Raw genomic sequence first — 19383 nt, forward strand, 5'->3', positions numbered from 1 at the left:
TTGGGAACGTGACTGCTGACATGCACACTTGTTTGGGATTGCATTAACAGTGGACTGATGAACAACATACTCAAGTATTGTTTTTGAGTGAACTATCCCTTTAACTACGTGTCAGTTTCATTGTTTTGAAGAACTATGGCAAGCATATTTTTGAATGCACACTCACTGCTGTCAATGGTAGCTCAGGATGACTCATGTTGAAAGGGAGGAAAAGCTTAGCTCAGCTCTGCTCTTTCTGGATAATGTCTCAATGATTTTGAGAGATTCTGGCAGCTTGAACATGTAGGCCTACACACTATAAAAAGTCAAGTTAAATGGGTAACACTTCACATTACTTCTTCCTAATGCCAATATAGTTATTCCATAACTACTTTGGTAACCAAAATGTTGTTGGCACTTGCAGTGTTTCTTAGTCCTGGTCCTAGGGACCCAAAGCGGTGCACATTTTTATTTTTGCCCTATAGCACTAACACACCTGATTCAAATCAAAACCTTGATGATGAGTTGATTAGTGGAATGAAGTGTGTGAATGCTAGGGCAAAAACAACAATTTGCGACCCTTTGGGTCCCAAGGACCAGGATTGAGAAACACTGAGTTAGACGGTAGCTTCACAACTCGCCAAATTCTCATTCAAAGTAGTTGTGGTGCAATGGTGTAGTGGTTACATGTACTACCAATACATTGCAATCCTGTGTAACTGCATGGTAGTATATGTGTTATATACGTCATATGGTGTCTTCACAACTTCAAGTAAAGTATGCCCGCTTATGGGCCAACCCCACATTTTCATATCACTGCATCTGTATAGGTCTACAGGGGATTGAATGAAATGCCATTCTACCCTAAATAAGAATAAAATGGCACACAGAACCACAGAATACATTGAGAGCTAATGAGGTTTCTGGGTAACACTTTACATTACAGTGCCGTTATTACTGTGTAACTACTCGTGTAATAAGTATTGTAATTACTCATTAATCCCTAACCCTTACTTAGGCACTAACTCTAACCCTAAGTAACTCTTATTAAGTACAGATAAGTTCAGTGTAATAGTGAGTAATTACAATTACAGGAAATTACACAGTAATTAGGCCACTGTAATGGAAAGTGTAAACAATTTGTGTTACAAATGGTCATTGAAATGCAACAGAGTGGTATTAGGCCTAGTTTTTTTCCCATGACCATCTATTCAGTACTCCTCTACATCCCATTTTGGGCGACAGACAGGAGCGATAGTGACACACACCTGCCCCTGTGTTTGCAGCCAAGTTCATCAGCTCTCTATGTTCATCTGAAGTGGCCATGTTGGCACAGAGTAACCGGGCACTGCCCTTGGCTTCCCACATGTGCCCCTCTCCTGTGTTTGGGTGTTTGTGTGTGTGAGAGTGGGCATCCCAGTTCTTTTACGTTCACTGTTTCCTTTCTACTCCGTATAAAGTTTTTAACTGAAGTGCGTTTTTTTTTTTACTTGGGACACCGTACAATTTCAAGTCCTCTCAGTTTACAGATTGAAAGATATCATCAGCTCAAGAAAAACACAACTATAAAAAACACGTACATTCCTTTGAGAAGAGGTCATTTCTGATGTTATGATAATGTTGCCCTAATATAATCGTTTGCAGTTTATGCCACTTGGCAGAAGCTTTTATCAAAGCAATAGTCGTGTATGTGATCCCCCTCCGGAATTGAACCCAGGATGCTAGGAATTGCCGGCGCCGCGAGCTTACCAACTGAGCCGCTTCTTAATAACGTATAGAATGAAGATGCATAGAGGACATTTTATGTTACTGTGCCAATATTAAGGAATGGCACTGCCAGTTTCCACTTTTCAGTGGGCACTGCTATGGTACGTTAGGCACAGACACTAAGTGCCAGTGTGGGATGACGTCTGCTGATTGCCCTGTCTGAATAGTTATATTCAATTACAGGGTGCAGTGAGAAAAAGTGTGCCGTTCAATGAAACTGTGCCAACGCAAGGTATAATGGCATCTTAAAATAGAATGTAATACATTCACACACAATGTCTCTCTTGCACACACATTTATCTCCGGATACAGATACATACATTGCAGTATGGATACATATAAATGATATAGGGAAAATAAAGGCTACACAGTCACATTAAGAGAAATCCTATGCAGCCTTGTTGACAAGTTGGAACACTGGAATGTGAGATGTAATCTACACCTCCATTAGGCTGATACAAATCCTCATTATTTAGTGAAATTATTCTTCAATTTGAGTGTCATTAAATGTACTGTATATAGCCTACACTTTTTCATTCTGAACTTCTAACATGAGTGGGACGGGTGTGGCTTCATGACAATGACCACGCCAGCAACTTCTCACCGATTTGACAGTTCTAACGCAGTTACACCTCCGACGCCCCAAAACACAAACTATGCGGGTGTCGGCTATCGCTGGTGACCACTTGATTTGATTGAATCTATGCCTAAATCACTCTACATCTCTACATTTCTTATATATATATAAATATATTTATATTTTTGGTGCTTTTACGCCTTATTCTCCCCAATTGTTATCCAATTGTTAGCTCCGGTCTTGTACCATCTCTGCAACTCCCGTACTGACTCGGGAGAGGCGAAGGTTCTCCCCGAAACACGACTCTGCCAAGCAGCACTGCTCGCTTATCCCGCATTAATGTGTCGGAGGAAACACCGTACAGTTGATGACTGAGGTCAGCTTGCAGGCGCCCGTCCCGTCACAAGGGGTTGCTAGAGCACGATGGGACAAAGACATCCCGGCCGGCCAAACCCTACCCTAACCCGGAAGACGCTGGGCCAATTGTGCGCCGCCTTATGGGTCTCCTGGTCACTGCCGGCTGTGTAACAGCCTGGGATCGAACCCGGGTCTGTAGTGATGCATCAAGTATTGCTATGCAGTGCCTTATACCGCTGCGCCACTCGAGAGGCCAAGCACCATTATTTCTACCTTAAGCCAGTGACATCCCACTCCCTAAGTGACCAATGTTAGTACTTACAGTATGTCCCTCAACAACCAATCATAATAGACAGTAAGCATATTGTAGCAACCCTAACCCAAAACCTGGCGACCTTGTCAAGGGGATCGGATCTCTTGGCGTAACGACTAAGGTGTCGTGTTAATATTCAGTGTGTGGCAGACGTGGGAATCAAACCCATGTACTGTATTTGGTGTAGTACTGGGGTTAGAACTCTGGTAGTCTGATAGGGGTCAGATGGTTGAGGTACACTTAGTTTGGGAAGGGAATTGTGGTCAGAGAGGAAGAGTGCATGACCTTTGCCCTGTGGGCACCAGCTGGAGTGTTCACTGTCTGTCTGTTCTTACTCAGACTACTAGAGAGCGAAAGAGAGAGAGAGTTAGAATGCATTAGTTTGAGAATGTAATGACCTTTTCAGATTAGCGGGTCAACCCGGACTGTACTGGGTCTGATATTTCCTTTTAATTGGCCTTTCCAGTACGGTTCCAGCAACTATGGTGGATGTATAACTTAGCTTGACTTAGTAGTGTGAAAAGGGAAAAAGAGAAACTGAGGAAGGATCGAGGGAGTGATAAAAGAGGAAATAGGACAGCGGATTAGACAGTCGGCCACAGTGCTTAGTGTCTAATCATAAAGGGAGATTATTAGCACAGGATGTGGGGTAATTGGAGAGTTTGAGGCATCAGATTGTTCCTCTGCATAGGAACGTGTGGAAAGATGCTTTAAAATATGACTGCAGCTTAAATCAGGGAAATCTGATATGTGTAACTAGCTTATTGCAGATTAATATATATTGGGATAGTTCTCTCTGGCCTATTGCTTTTGATGTTATTTGCAAAGGGTGAGCGGCTGGGCGGTATACCATTAGGTTTATAGCATACATTTGACATTATATCCAGAGAAACTTACAGGAACAATTAAGGTTAAGGGCTTTGCTCAAGGGCACAACGGCAGCTTTTTCACCTAGTCGGCTCTGGGATTCAAACCAGCAACCTTTTTGCTTATTGGCCTAACGCTCTTAACCGCTAGGCTACCTGCCGCCCTATACATAGGCTTCTCCCTCAACTCTTAAAAATGTTGCCTTCAGTTTCCATTTTCCTGCCTTGAGGCCCTTATCAAAGATTGCTGGTGCATTGCAGCTGACATGATCCACCTATAATGCTGTTCCCTCAGTCGTAGATATCTCATCTATTGTTTTGGTTCATCACCTACTGGGATTTTTGTATTCCGAGCCTGCTGAATGTTGTGAATCGCTTATTTAGGTTGGATCCCAAATGGCACCATATGCCCTACATAGAGCACTGCTTTTGACCGGAGCATTATGGGCACTGGTTAATAGTAGTGCACTAAGGAATAGAATGTAATTTGGGATGGAATCTGAGTGTGTCCATTCAATGTTGCTGCGGTACATGGGAACTTGATTATCATGTTTGTCCTTTTGACCCGTCATTTTCCAGCCATTACCGTCTGCCCAAACTGTGTGTGTGTGTGGTGGGTCTAATTGTTGGAGAGCATGGTGGCATTCGTCACCCTGTCTATTTGTTTCTATCACAGCTACACTGGCTGGTGTGTTTGTCTTGAGTTTCACACACGTGTTTGCGTGTGGCGAGCTTCTTCCCGGGCGACTGGAGCTTTTGGATGAGTGTTTACTTTTGAGCAGGATGACGTTACCCAGACTCTGATCTAAGGACTTTTTTGCATCCCTCCCCTAACCACACGGTTAGGATTTAGGGAGGGTAAACTGATCCTAGATATGTACCCATATGAGAAACTTTACGCTGAACATTTTTACTTTTTGCTCTTCTCTTGGTTTCCCCCTTGTGGTCAAAGCTGGATTGCTCTCTCTTGTCCACAGAACAGGCCGGCTGCGGTGCAGGGGTCCCCACACACTGGCCAGCCCCCGGCATGCATGAACCCCGACTTGATGAACGCTCCCTGGGTGAGAGAGGGGACTTTACACTGTCCCTCGGCCCCATCTTCATGCCATCTTTCTCCTCATGCTTCGGGCAGGGCACTGCCCATCCATGCCACTCTCATGCCGCTTTCCACTCTTGTGCTGTACACAGAGAGGACTTCACTGCTTTCATATCATAAGGCACTCAGGCCTTGGGGGTATTGCCCCTTTTCACTCTATCATGGATAAAATAGGTTAAGGGACATACAGTATTAGCTTGATGGAAATATAGGTATTTATTTGATATTGTTTTGAGTTGGTTTTAACATTTTAGGGTTATGTGGGCATATAGCGATGAGTTATCTTAGCAGGCTTATAATAGACAGCTTTGTCTTGTCTTTCTCTAGGTATTAATATAGAAAATGTTACATCCAAAAAGCAAATGTCATTTGTCAAACACCTCATGCGAGAAATCAAGCAAAATTTGTTTGCCATGATATGACTTCTGTGAAGGCAGGAAGAAAGACGTTCAGAAAGGTCATCTGAAGCATTGTCTACTTCTGCGACAAGAAAGAGATGTTAGTCCACTGTATCCCAAGGCAAGTTCAAAGGATCAGTTAAACAAGACACTCCTTCAGTAATTTCATTTTAGTGTATTTTCAAAAAAAAAATCATGCCTCGTAAACAACAGGTGTAGATAACATTAATATGCTTGCGTGCCCTTCCCAACAATGCAGAGAGAAAGAAAATAGAGAAATTGTAGAAAATAAAGCACGTAATAATAAATAAACAATGAGTAACGATAACTTGGCTATATACACAGGGTACGGGGTAATTGAGGTAGATATGTACATATAACTAGGAATAAAGTGACAGATAATAAAGAATAGCAGCAGTGTATGTGATGAGTCAAAAAAGTTCCTCCAAAAAGGGTCAATGCAGATAGTTTGGGTAGCTATTTGGTTAACTATTTAACTAACTATTTAGCCGTTTTATGGCTTGGCGGTAGAAGCGGTTCAGGGTCTTGTTGTTTCCAGACCATCAGTACATCTTGCCGTGTGGTAGCAGAGAGAACAGTCTTTGACTTGGGCCTTCCTCTGAAACTGCCTGGTATAGAGGTCCTGGATGGCAGGGAGTTCAGCCCCAGTGATGTACTGGGCCGTACTCACTACCCTCTGTAGCGCCTTGCGGTCAGATGTAAAGCAGTTGCCTTACCAAGCGTTGATGCAGCCAGTCAAGATGCTGTTAGTGGTGCAGCTGTAGAACCTTTGAGGCCCATGCCAAATCTTTTCAGCCTCCTGAGAGGGAAGAGGCATTGGTGTGCCCTCTTCATAACTGCGTTGGTGTGTGTGGACCATGATAGATCCTTAGGGATATGGACACAGAGAAACTTGAAGCTAATGAATCGCTCAACTACAGCCTCGTTGATGTGAATGGGGGCGTGCTCGGCCCTCCGTTTCCTGTAGTCCACGATCAGCTTCTTTGTCTTGCTGACGTTGAGGGAGAGGTTGTTGTCTTGGCACAACACTGCCAGTTCTCTGACCTCTTTATAGGCTGTCTCATCGTCGTCTGTGATCAGGCCTACCACCGCCGGGTCGTCTGAAAATGTAATGATGTTGCAGTCATGGGTGAACAGGGAGTACAAGAGGGGACTAGGCATGCATCCCTGAGGGGCCCCTGTGTTGAGGGTCAGCATAGCGGATGTGTTGTTGAATTCCCTCACCACCTGGGGGTGGCCCATCTGGAAGTCCAGGATCCAGCTGCAGAGAGAGGTGTTTAGTCCCAGGGTCCTTAGGTTTGTGATGAGCTTGGAGGGCACTATGGTGTTGAACGCTGAGTTGTAGTCAATGAACAGCATTCTCACATAGGTGTTCCTTTTGTCCAGGTGAGAAAGGGAGGTGTGGAGTGCGATTGAGATTGCGTCATCTGTGGATCTGTTGAGGCGGTATGCGAATTGGAGTGGGTCTGGGATGATAGTGTTGATGTGAGCCATGACCAGGCTTTCAAAGCATTTCATGGCTACATATGTGAGTGCTACAGGTCGATAGTCATTTAGACACATTACCTTCATGTTCTTGGGCACAGGGCTATGGGGGTCTGATTGAATCATGTGGTTATTACAGACTGGGCCAAAGAGCGGTTGAAAATGTCAGTGAAGACACTCGTCAGCTGGTCAGCGCATGCTCTAATTACGCTTCCTGGTAATCCTTCTGGCCCTGCGGATGTGAATGTTAACCTGTTTAAAGGTCTTACATCGGCTATGTAGAACGTGATCATAGAGTCGTCTGGAACAGCTGGTGCTCTCATGCATGATTCGGTGTTGCTTGCCTCGAAGTGAACATCGAAGGTATTTAGCATGTCTGGTAAACTTGCAGCTCGGCGTCTGGGTTTCCCTTTGTAATCCATGATAGTTTTCAAACTCTGCCTCATCCGAGCTGGTGTAGTATGATTCGATCTTAGCCCTGTATTGATGATTTGCCTGTTTGATGGTTCGTCAAAGGATGTAGCTGGATTTCTTATAAGCGTCTGGATTAGTGTGCCGCTTCTTGAAAGCAGCAGCTCTAGCCTTTAGCTCGGTGCAGATGTTGCCTGTAATCCATTCTAGTTGGGATATGTACGTATGGTCACTGTGGAGACGACATTGTAGATGCACTTATTAATGAAGCAGGAGACTGATGTGGTAAACTCCTCAATGCCATCAGATGAATCCCGGAACATATTCCAGTCTGTGTTAGCGAAACAGTCCTGTAGCTTAGCATCCACTTCCTTAATATTAGAGATTGCACATCAGCTGTTGTTAACAAAGAGACACACACCTCCCCCTTTGAGCTAACCCGGCCCTACCATTCTGTCCTGCTAATGCATAGAAAAATCAGCTAGATATACTGTGCCTTCGGAAAGTATTCAGACCCCTTGACTTTTTCCACATTTTGTTACTTTACAGCCTTATTCTAAAATGGATTAAATAAAAAAAAACACACAATACCCCATAATGACAAAGCGAAAAAACTGTTTTTTAGAAATGTTTGCAAATGTACATAAAAAAAAAAAGGCACGAAATTGAGTTCAGGTGCATCCTTTTTCTATGGATCATCCTTGATGTTTCTACAACTTGATTGGAGTCCACCTGTGGTAAATTATTGGACATGATTTGGAAAGGCACACACCTGTCTATATAAGGTTCCACAGTTGACAGTGCATGTCAGAGAAAAAACCAAGCCATGAGGTCAAAGGAATTGTCCGTAGAGCTCCGAGACACAGATCTGGGGAAAGTTACCGAAACATTTCTGCAGCATTGAAGGTCCCCAAGAACACAGTGGCCTCCATCATTCTTAAATGGAAGAAGTTTAGAACCACAAAGACTCTCCCTAGAGCTGGACGTCTGGCCAAACTGAGAAATCGGGGGAGAAGGGCCTTGGTCAGGAAGGTGACCAAGAACCCGATGGTCACTCTGACAGAGCTCTACAGTTCCTCTGTGGAGATGGGAGAACCTTCCAGAAGGACAACCATCTCTACAGCACTCCACCAATCAGGCCTTTACGGTAGATTGGCCAGACGGAAGCCACTCCTCAGTAAAGATTGAACCAAGATTGAACTATTTGGCCTGAATGCCAAGTGTCAAGTCTGGAGCCAGTGAAGCATGGTGGTGGCAGCATCATGCTATGGGGGATGTTTTTCAGAAGGCAGGGACTGGGAGACTAGTCAGGATCGAGGCAAAGATGAACAGAGCAAAGTACAAAGAGATCCTTGATGAAAACCTGCTCCAGAACGCTCAGGACCTCAGACTGGGGTGAAGGTTCACCTTCCAACAGGACAATGACCCTAAGCACACAGCCAAGACAAAGCAGGAGTGGCTTCGGGACAAGTCTCTGAAAGTCCTTCAATGTCCCAGCCAGAGCCTGTACTTGAACCAGATTGAACATCTTTGGAAAGACCTGAAAATAGCTGTGCAGCGACGCTCCCCATCCAACCTGACAGAGCTTGAGAGGATCTTTAGAGAAGAATGGGAGAAACTCCCCAAATACAGGTGTGCCAAGCTTGTAGCGTCATACCCAAGAAGACTCAAGGCTGTAATCGCTGCCAAAGGTGCTTCAACAAAGTACTGAGTAAAGGGTCTGAATATTTTTGTAATTGTGATATTTCCGTTTTTTGTTTGTAATAAATTAGCAAAAATGTTTTTGCTTTGTCGTCATGGGGTATTGTGTGTAGATTGATGAGGGAAAAAAACTATTTAATACATTTCATAATAAGTCTGTAAGCTAACAAAATGCAGAATAAGTCAAGGGGTCTGAATACTTTCCAAGGGCACTGTATATTATCCATGTCCTTCTTCAGCCATGACTTCGAGAAACATAGGATATCACATTTCTTCAGGTCCCGTTGATAGGACAGTCTTGAACGGAGCTTGTCCAGTTTGTTCTCCAGAGATTGTACGTTCACCAATAGAACGGAGGGTAGAAACGGTTTATGTACTAGCCAACGTAATTTCGTCAGGGTGCCCACATGTTGGCCCCTCATACGCAGCCGTTTTCTTTTCCGAGTCTCGGGGATTAGGGCCTAGTCCAGAGTGAGAAGTATGTCCTCCGCTACTGACTTGTTGGTAGAAAAGTAGAAATCTTAATCCAAATTGAGGTTACTGATCACTGTTCTGATGTTCAGAAGCTCTTTTCGGTCATAGGAAAAGATGGCGGAAACATTACGTACAAAAAAAACACACAAAATCACAGTATGGGTCAGGAGCCAGAACAAAAGACTACATTTAGTCTTTTGTTATTGCGACTAAATGTAGCAATGTCCACCTAAGCCAGAATTGAATCCAAGGAGAGTTGTCGACAAGCGCACTGCACTTGACTTTTAAAGGGAATTATTGCTTGAGCCGTCATCTGCAGCTTTACTGTGAATGCCATATCCGCGAGGGTGAGGGAAATTGTATTTAAATGCATTTGTCCACAACACGGCTTTGATTGAATCCATGCGCTAGTTATTTCACAAAAAGGCCTTATGAAAAGAAGTGCAACTTTCTCACTTTACATTCCAATTTCAACAAGGCTACCATGTTTCAGTTCACCCATCATTTTGCATTCTGACATCATCTGGTAGGGCCCACATGTTCACACTTAAATACACTGTCATAGATTCACACTTGCTGGCAAAAACCTCCCTTCCCCTTCTATCCCTAGGCCCCCAATGGGACAAAGCTTTCACTGTCATTTCACAAGAGTTTAGTAGTGGTGAAGTACCGTATAAATCATATGGGAACCATATGGGTAACGTGAACCATCACAGGATTCCTCATTCACTTCATTAGGCCACAGAATTGGGCTACACATGTAGCCTAGTCAATGTATTATGTTACTTTGTAACATTTATCTACAAACAGCATGGTTCACAAAGTGGAACTTAAATATATGTCTCTCTATTATTGTTGTCATTCTGATTGACTTTTTACTGTTTCTTTTCCCTTTTCCACTGTGCTCCTTTTCTCCTTCACTTCTTCCTCCGTTCTAAAGCAGTATCGCTATGACGATGAGGACTCTCCGCCTGAGCACGGGTTCCCGCGGCTGACCAACGAGGTGCGCGCCCCTGAGTTGGTGCACGTGTCGGAGAAGAACCTCTCAGAGATTGAGAATGTGCATGGCTACGTGTCCCACTCCCATATCTCCCCGCTCAAGGTTAGCAAACGTCCTCTCCGGCACCCCTAATCCAGTGAGCAAAACTGTCTGAAAATACGTAATTTCAACTGCAAAAATTACATATTTTCAACCAGTGTTTTTCTCATTGGCGAGATCTCGCCAAACCACACCATGCATGACTGCCAACATGGTGGACTCCGTGTTCCTCCCTATCTCTCTCTCTCTCTCTCTCTCTCTTTCTCTCTCGCTCTCTTGTTCTTTTTCTTTTGTCCCCTCAAGTTTCATTTCTTATCTCTCCCTTGTTCTTTGTTTATTTATTACCATCTCTTTCTCTCATTCCTCTTAGCCATTCCTTCTATTAATCTCTTGAGTCATTCAAAAGCCATTGTGATTCCTACCCTGAGTCATCAGTAAGCCTCTCATAAGTGCAACTCAGTACCCTACTGCTAACACAAGAACATCGTCGTGGTCATTTTATTAGGCACCAAATGTAAGAAAATTGACAAACAGGGAGGGACTACCTGGACTTGTCCAGTAAGAAATCCTTTAAATAATTGTCCATTAGGGACAGATCGAAATGTACTGGGGAGGGGTGGTCCAAAATATGGGAGGGTAGTCAAACTTTGTGTTTTTTTTTGGAGGGGCACAGGGGAGGGTAGTGCGTTTTTTCCCTGGTTTACATTTGCACTTCTGCTCGTATTTTCCCTATAAACAATGGCTCGACATACTTTTGATATTACCCTAATAGATTTTTGAAATGTTTGTGAAGGTTTTGTATGGTTTGGCTATTATTAAGCTTTAGCTACTACAGGCCTATGACATGAAGGCAGTGCGCCCCGGCGCTCCAACTGACTCCAACAGTTGAACTTGAGGTGACATTTTCAGGCCTACCAGAGTTACTCCTATAATCTAACAATGTAATGCTTATCTTTATACAAAATATTAGGTAAAATTTGTTACGAATTACACACCTTCGGTACGTCTATATCTGTATAGCAGATGCAGTAGCCATCTGACATAAAGAAATGCATGCCGGTGAATAGCATTCTCACATAGGTGTTCCTTTATGTCCAGGTATGAAAGGGCAGTGTAGAGTGCAATAGAGATTGCATCATCTGTTGATCTGTTGGTGAGGTATGCAAATTGGAGTGGGTCTAGGGTTTCTTGGATAATGGTGTTGATGTGAACCATGACTAGCCTTTCAAAGCATTTCATGGCTACAGACGTGAGTGCTACGGGTCGGTAGTAATTTAGGCAGGTTACCTTAGTGTTCTTGAGCACAGGGACTATGGTGGTCTGCTTGAAGCATGTTGTTATTACATACTCAGACAGGGAGAGGTTGAAAATGTCAGTGAAGACACTTGCCAGTTGGTCAGTGCATGCAAGTACACATTCTGGTAATCCTTCTGGCCCTGCGGCCTGTTTAAAGGTCTTACTCACATTGGCTGCGGAGAGCGAGATCACACAGTCGTCCGGAACAGCTGATGCTCTCATGCATGTTTCAGTGTTACTTGCCTTGAAGCGAGCATAGAAGTTATTTAGCTCATCTAGTAGGCTAGTGTCACTGGGTAGTTTGCAAGCCCTGCCACTTTTGACGAGCGTCTGAGCCGGTGTAGTATGATTTGATCTTAGTCCTGTATTGACTCTTTGCCTGTTTGATGGTTCGTCCGAGGGCATTGTGGGATTTCTTATAAGCTTATCCCGCTCCTTGAAAGTGGCAGCTCTACCCTTTAGCTCAGTGTGAATGTTGCCTGTAATCCATTGCTTCTGGTTGGGGTATGTACGTGCAGTCACTGTGGGGGCGACGTCCTCAATGCACTTATTGATAAAGCCAGCAACTGATGTAGTGTACTCCTCAATGCCATCGGAAGAATCCCAGAACATATTCCAGTCTGTACTCGCAAAACAGTCCTGTAGTTTATCATCTGCTTCATCTGACCACTTTTTTATACACCGAGTCACTGGATTTCCTGCTTTAATTTTAGCTTGTAAGCAGGAATTAGGAGGATAGAATTATGGTCAGATTTGCCAAATGGAGGGTGAGGGAGAGCTTTGTACACGTCTCTGTGTGTGGAGTATAGGTGGTCTAGAATTTTTTTCCCCCTCTGGTTGCACATTTAACATGCTGATAGAAATGAGGTAAAACTGATTTTAGTTTCCTTGCATTAAAGTCCCCGGCCACTAGGACCGCCGCATCTGGATTTACGTTTTCCTGTTTGCTTATGGCGGTATACAGCTCATTGAGTGTGGTTTTACTGCCAGCATCGATCTGTGGTGGTATGTAGACAGCTCCGAAAAATACAGATGAAATCTCTCTTGGTAGATAGTGTGGTCTACAGTTTATCATGAGATACTCTACCTCAGGCGAGCAAAACCTAGAGATTTCCTTAGATATCGTGCACCAGCTGTTGTTTACATATATGCATAGGCCCCCACCTGTGTCTTACCAGAGGCTGCTGTTCTATCCTGCCGATTAGAGTGTATAACCAGTTTTTAATGTCCCGTCGATAGGATATACGTGCTTTCAGTTCGTCCCATTTATTTTCCAGCGATTGAATGTTAGCTATCAGGACTGAAGTTAAAGGAAGATTAGCCACTCGTCGCCTGATCCTCACAAGGCACCCTGATCTTTTTCCGCGAAACCTACGTTTCCTTTCCCAGCGAATCACGGGGATCTGGGCATGGTCGGGTGTCTGTAGTATATCCCTCTCATCCGACTCATTGAAGAAAAACTCTTTGTCTAATCTGAGTTGAGTAATCGCAGTACTGATGTCCAGAAGCTCTTTTCGGTCATAAGAGACAGTAGCAGCAACATTATGGACAAAACAGGTTACGAACAACGCGAAAAAACTAACAAAATAGCATGGATGGTTAAGAGCCGATAAGACGGCAGCCATCCCCTCCGGCGCCATCATGCCATTCTTCTCTGCAGATACTCTCAAAATCTGTCAGGTTGGATGGGGAGCGTTGCTACACAGCTTTTTTCAGCTCTCTCCAGAGATGTTCGATCGGGTTCAAGTCCGGGGTCTGGCCGGGCCACTCAAGGACATTCAGAGTCTTGTCCCGAAGCCATTCTTGCGTTGTCTTTGCTGTGTGCTTAGGGTCGTTGTCCTGTTGGAAGGTGACCTTCGCCCCTGTCTGAGGTTCTGAGCGCTCTGGAGCAGGTGTTCATCAAGGATCTCTGTACTTTGCTCCGTTCATCTTTGCTTCGATCCTGACTTGTTTTGCAGTCCTTGCCGCTGAAAAACATCCCCACAGCTTGATGCTGCCACCACCATGCTTCACCGTAGGGATGGTGCCAGGTTTCTTCCAGACGTGACACTTGGCATTCAGGCCAAAGAGTTCCATCTTGGTTTCTTCAGACCAAAGAATCTTGTTTCTCATGGTCTGAAAGTCTTTAGGTGCCTTTTGTCTAACTCCAATCGGGCTGTCATGTGCCTTTTACTGAGGAGTGGCTTCCGTCTGGCCAATCTACCATAAAGGCCTGATTGGTGGAGTGCTGCAGAGATGGTTGTCCTTCTGGAAGGTTCTCCCATCTCCTCAGAGGAACTGTAGAGCTCTGTCAGAGTGACCATCAGGATCTTGATCACCTCCCTGACAAAGGCCCTTCTCCCCCGATTGCTCAGTTTGGCCAGGCAGCCAGCTCTAGGAAGAGTCTTGGTGGTTTAAAACTCCATTTTAAGAATGATGGAGGCCACTGTGTTCTTGAGGACTTTCAATGCTGCAGAAATGTTTTGGTACCCTTTCCCAGATCTGTGCCTTGACACGATCCTGTGTCGAGCTCTATTGACAATTCCTTCGACCTCATGGCTTGGTTTTTGCTCTGACATGCACTGTCAACTGTGTGTATATACATATATAATATATTTATTTCAATATTAATTTCAATATTAATATCATACAGTGGACACCAAAGCCTATAGGCCTTTGCATGCAATGCCCTGATACAGATAGTGCTCAAACCTCTGATAGCTGAACCGTGAGGTGGACAATTCTTGTTTTAGGAAAGAAGCTACACATTGAAACACAAGGAATAGACTGTTTTTAAGGACATGTAAATGTGGCTCATTTTGCCAACATCCATTGTTTATTGATGGTGCTGGCTGCGCCAGGTTGAATCTGAATGCGTATGGATGTCCGTTACATTTCTCAAATGTCCGGTAAATTAAAATCTTCCCTGTCATGTTGTCCAGCTCCACATTTTCCTAAATGACACTCTGAAATGGTATATTGTTTTTATGAAGGTTGAGAGAATATTCACATGAAGATCTGTTGCCAATTGGATGGAAACCTAGCTACAGACACCCTAAAGACTGGCAAGTGCTCTAGTCCAATGTCACTTTGATTATGCCAGCACATCATGGTTCACCAGCAGCCCCAAACGTCTTCAAAATAAACTACCAGCCAAACAAGCTTGTAAGAATTGTACTTAAACTCCCCCCTCGTACTCATCTGGAGGTTGAGCATGTTTTCGTCTATCTCTGTAATGTGTCTGTATTTATGTAACAAATAGGGACCACAATGGAAATAAGGCTCCGACTTTATTGTGCAATCCTGGTCTCTTAAAAAAATATTTGTGTACACTATATATGTATTTTTTTCAACTGACAAATCAAATCAATCAATCATTCAATCTAAATTGTGCAGCGGCCAATTGATGAATGGAAAGAGACATCTGTTACAAAACACCAAAAAGTTGAATGACATTCGGGTAGCCTTCGATACTGGGTAAGCCTAAGGTAGGGAGGGATGTGTTTTCTGTTTGTCAAGATTGACATAGTCTATTTATTGTGGTGTTGAAAACGCAAACCGTGATATTGAACTGCCCGAAGTCAGTAAATGATTTGTCTATTGGTTGTGTGTGTGGTGCATTAGCACAGTAACCTGTTGGTGGAAAATTAGTATTATATGTTTTACATAATTAGAAAACCTGATTTTACCCTAGCTGATCATTGCCTGCAGCCAGCTCTGATCATAGTGTAATGAAACAGGCAGGGAGAGTGAACTCGTCTGTGGTGGTCGGTGAACCCTCAACCTTCTGGCCCGGAGCTCTGTGTGGCATCGACAGTGCCACAAAAGCATGCTGAAAGTGGCAAAATCGATATCCACGTTTATAAACGCAAGGTCGCTCCAGTTATAATTATTTTGAGTTCATCATATGAGGGTGGAGGGTGTTCAATTTATTTTACAGTACAAGGGGAGGGTCATGTGAAAATGTGTTTTACTTTGGCGAGGGGGTGCATTTTTATTTATTACATCTTGAGTTGGACCCGCCCCTCCCCCCAGTAAATTTAGATCTGTCCCTTACATGCCCTAATGAACATGACCCATGTGTTCACTGCCTAAAATTCCTGATCGGGGTGGAAAGCAATCTGTTTTTATTTAAATGCGACACGGGCTGTTTCATATCTGTGTTGGATGCATTCGACTATTTGAGAAACTTTTCTAGAGAAAGCTAATGATTGAATTCGTTTTTTAAGGGATATAATACTGAATAATGCTCTTGTTAACGTACTTAAAAAGTTATTTAACATTTAAGAAGGGGAATAAATGTCTGACATGCTTGACTTCATGGAACAGGATTTACACATTCATTGATTCATGTTAAATAAAGTAATTGATAGTGTCGTTGATATGGCACTCAACCAATGAGAAATTATTAAGGAGATTACTTTGCAAGCCAACTGTCTTGGATTTTACTTAGTCATTTGAATTCAGTGTTTCCTGACTGTAATAAAGTAAATGAACAGCAGGTGGTGCTGAGTGTTCAGTTTTAAATAAGCATAATTAAAACAACAATTGTTGCTCAGCACACACTGCAGGGTGAAGTTTCCCCTACACTGGTCTTGGGTCAGTTTATCATTTTCCCCCTCAATGGTTAAGGTTAGGATTGGGGGAGGAGAAGCTGATCCTTGAACTGTACCTAGGGGAAACTTCACCCCTGAGCTCAGAACACAATACGAGCCAGCTGGGGGCAATGTGGGACCAGAATGGGAATCAATGGAGAATGTGTACATAGTAACCAACACTGATTAGTACAGACAGCATTCACAGTAATTTGATTTTTGTAAGTAGGCAGCCTTGTCTGAGACTATGTCCTGTTTCTGTAGCATGAGGCAGCTTGATGTACAAGTACACCCCCTGGACAGGACGTTAGTCTATCACAGGAGCTATATTGTTGAGTGACAAGATATTTGGATTTGTCTGCGATTTCATTGTAGTTCATTTAATATGTGATTGAAATAATTAAATGTTTTTTTTGTAGGAAACTCTCATTGGCCGAATATAGCTGTAGTTTAATCTTTGTTTTGTTTTTTGAAAAATAAAACAAAGGTAAAGCAGCACAGAACTGATATTCATATTCCACTAATAAGATTCACATTTATACTTAATTATCTAGATTAAGGTAGGGGAGAGTGGGGTAAGTTGAGCCATTTATTACATTCAGCATCACTCTGTCAAGGGAAATGTAGTATTCTTCCTAACAAAGATACTACAGTATATCTGCATATATTTCAGGATGCTGTGTATCCCTGGAAATCATCATAATTCATGTTAACATTACAGTTTTAAAAACATAGCTTGTCCAAAAAAAGTGTTCTCTTGTCACACAACTTACCCCGGGTATGGGGTAAGTTGAGCCGCAGGACAGTGTAAGTTAGGCTGCCTACATATTTCTGTTCTGAATTAAATATGACCTAACTTTTTAAAACCATGTTAATATTTATTTCCCAAACACAATTCAACACAATCGCAAGTTTTTCAATCATTTTAATCATCTTTTTTTTACACCGGCTTAACACCTAACAAACACTTAGTACTTAAATAAATAAATATTTCTATAGGCCAGGCCCTGTTGTTACCTCGTATCCCAGCAATAATGCCTTGAATTAAGCCTGGGAAGAAAACATTTCAATTTGCTCAACTTGCCATTGGCTCAACTTACTCCAAGGCAACCATTTTGACTATATTAGCCCACACAGCTACAAGGATGCACTTTCATGTTAGGTTTAGGACCTTAAATGGAATCGTATAGAGAACTCAACGGATGTGTGGAACAATCTTAAAATGATCGACGTTGGTTTAGATACAAGCATCATTAAACCTCTAACGCAATACATTCATTAGACTTGTTGAAAATCTGTTTTTGGACCTAACTTGCTTATCACTTTTTCCATGTGGTTTCTTCCTTCACAGACTCCATGAAATGATGACCTCTTCCTAAATATGTGGTCAAATTATACATTTTGTGTATGGTTTCCTACAAACAAGGGTGGCTCAACTTACCCCTTTGGTTAAACTTACCCAACTCTCCCCTACCATAAAATAGTGCCAAAAAAAGACATACTTTTTTTCTTTAAAGTCAACTTAAATGTGCTGTACTCTGGTGTGGTTGAATAGCACATCGGCCTGCAGTATACAGTATGTGATTGAAGACTTGCCTGACTGATAGACAGTAACTTTCCTTGTTAAGGCCTGCTCTTTTGAACCCTGTGTATCTGATGTAATATTTTGTGGGCTTAAATGCCTCAATATTATTTGGAGATTGTGTGGGATAGTATCACATACATTTAATTATTTCACTGTGAAATACTTTTTAGTATTCACTTTCCCCATCTCTTTCCCCAGTTCAGATAAAGAAATATCTGATGAGAGTTGGCAGCACCCTGACATTTTTTTTAACCTTCTTTGGATTGGATTGTTAAGAGATAAGGCAACAGATCAATTCTGTGGCTTCATCCGAAATGGCACCCTATTACCTACACTGAGTGTACAAAACATTAAGAACACCTGCTATGTCCATGAAATAGGCAGACCAGGTGTATCCAGGTGAAAGCTATTGTTAGCAGTTGATGTTATTCTTCAATAACACAGACCCCATATATTTATTCAAAGAGAACAAATCATAGTTGTTATGCTGGAAAGTAGATGGGAGATGTTTATTCTTCCCTGTTCTCAATGTTTCTCCACTGAACAAAGGATGTAGTTAATACCCAAGCCTAGCCTTGGTTGACCAATTAGAATTCCTTGCAGTAAAACTGGGCCAATGGCCAAATACCAAGTATCCCGTTTCAGGCTCAATAGACAATTTGGACCAATGAGAACTTGCCACATGTAGCTATGAGTCCCGAACTGGAACCCCATACACCGATTCTAAACAGATGTTGAAGTGAAAAACAACTATTTCCATTGATCGTAAATTCCCTCTTGACCTTTAGTCCTCTGCGTTGTGTATTTATCTTACAATATTCTTACACTCCCCCCTAGACCATTTAAAAAATACATATACTTAAAATGTATTTTTAGAAAACAATAGAAAACATCGACAGTATAAAAAAACATTAGCTGTAAGCATAAAATCATTCACATTAAACACCTTGCATTTCTATAAAACACAAAGAGTATATTTTATTTGCCTATCTACGAAATAGATTTCACACAAAGTTATAGAAACTAAGTATTAACAGGTGTGATGATGATGACCCTTACGATTCCTACCACATCCTGTATTGGGATGACACTCACCCCCCCAAAAATTCTCTGTAAAACAATAATATTCAATCGTCCTATTGGCAAGGTAATCATTCACAGAGTCCTTTAAAAGTGACCAGCTGTTCCACCACGGTATCAGTCCCACATAAAATAACTATATTAGAGAGTCTGCCGGTTGTGAGGAATTCTTCTTCCGTTTCACTGGTTGATAAGGACGTCTCTATTGAACGCTTCACCAGTGATCTTGTATCGTTTCAGGTACTGACCTTGGGTCAGGGGATATTTCTGCAGCTTCAGACTGTAGATTCTCATAACCTGTAACGAAGGAAACAAAGAAGTGAAAGTAACATATCCTGGTTTCAAGAGAAATTGATATTTCACT

General features: G+C 42.7%; 1 protein-coding gene across 28 annotated transcripts in view; it reads left to right on the forward strand.

Moving 5' to 3' along the window:
* The window catches only part of LOC139584449 (disks large homolog 2-like), a 349254-nt gene that overhangs the window by 162256 nt on the left and 167615 nt on the right, over positions 1–19383 (forward strand). For 24 of the 28 annotated variants that reach the window (XR_011676778.1, XM_071416318.1, XM_071416336.1 and 21 more), the window contains 2 exons: positions 4837–4920; positions 10386–10547. Coding sequence is in view for 27 of the 28 variants with exons in the window: in XM_071416318.1 (XP_071272419.1) it covers positions 4837–4920; positions 10386–10547 (246 nt within the window). In the remaining variant the exon portion in view is untranslated. The remainder of the gene's footprint in view (positions 1–4836; positions 4921–10385; positions 10548–19383) is intronic. The other 4 variants (XM_071416328.1, XM_071416475.1, XM_071416483.1 and 1 more) reach the window with 2 other exon arrangements.

This window comes from Salvelinus alpinus, chromosome 1 (genome assembly GCF_045679555.1).
Source record: "Salvelinus alpinus chromosome 1, SLU_Salpinus.1, whole genome shotgun sequence".
In the NCBI taxonomy this organism is placed as follows: domain Eukaryota; kingdom Metazoa; phylum Chordata; class Actinopteri; order Salmoniformes; family Salmonidae; genus Salvelinus; species Salvelinus alpinus.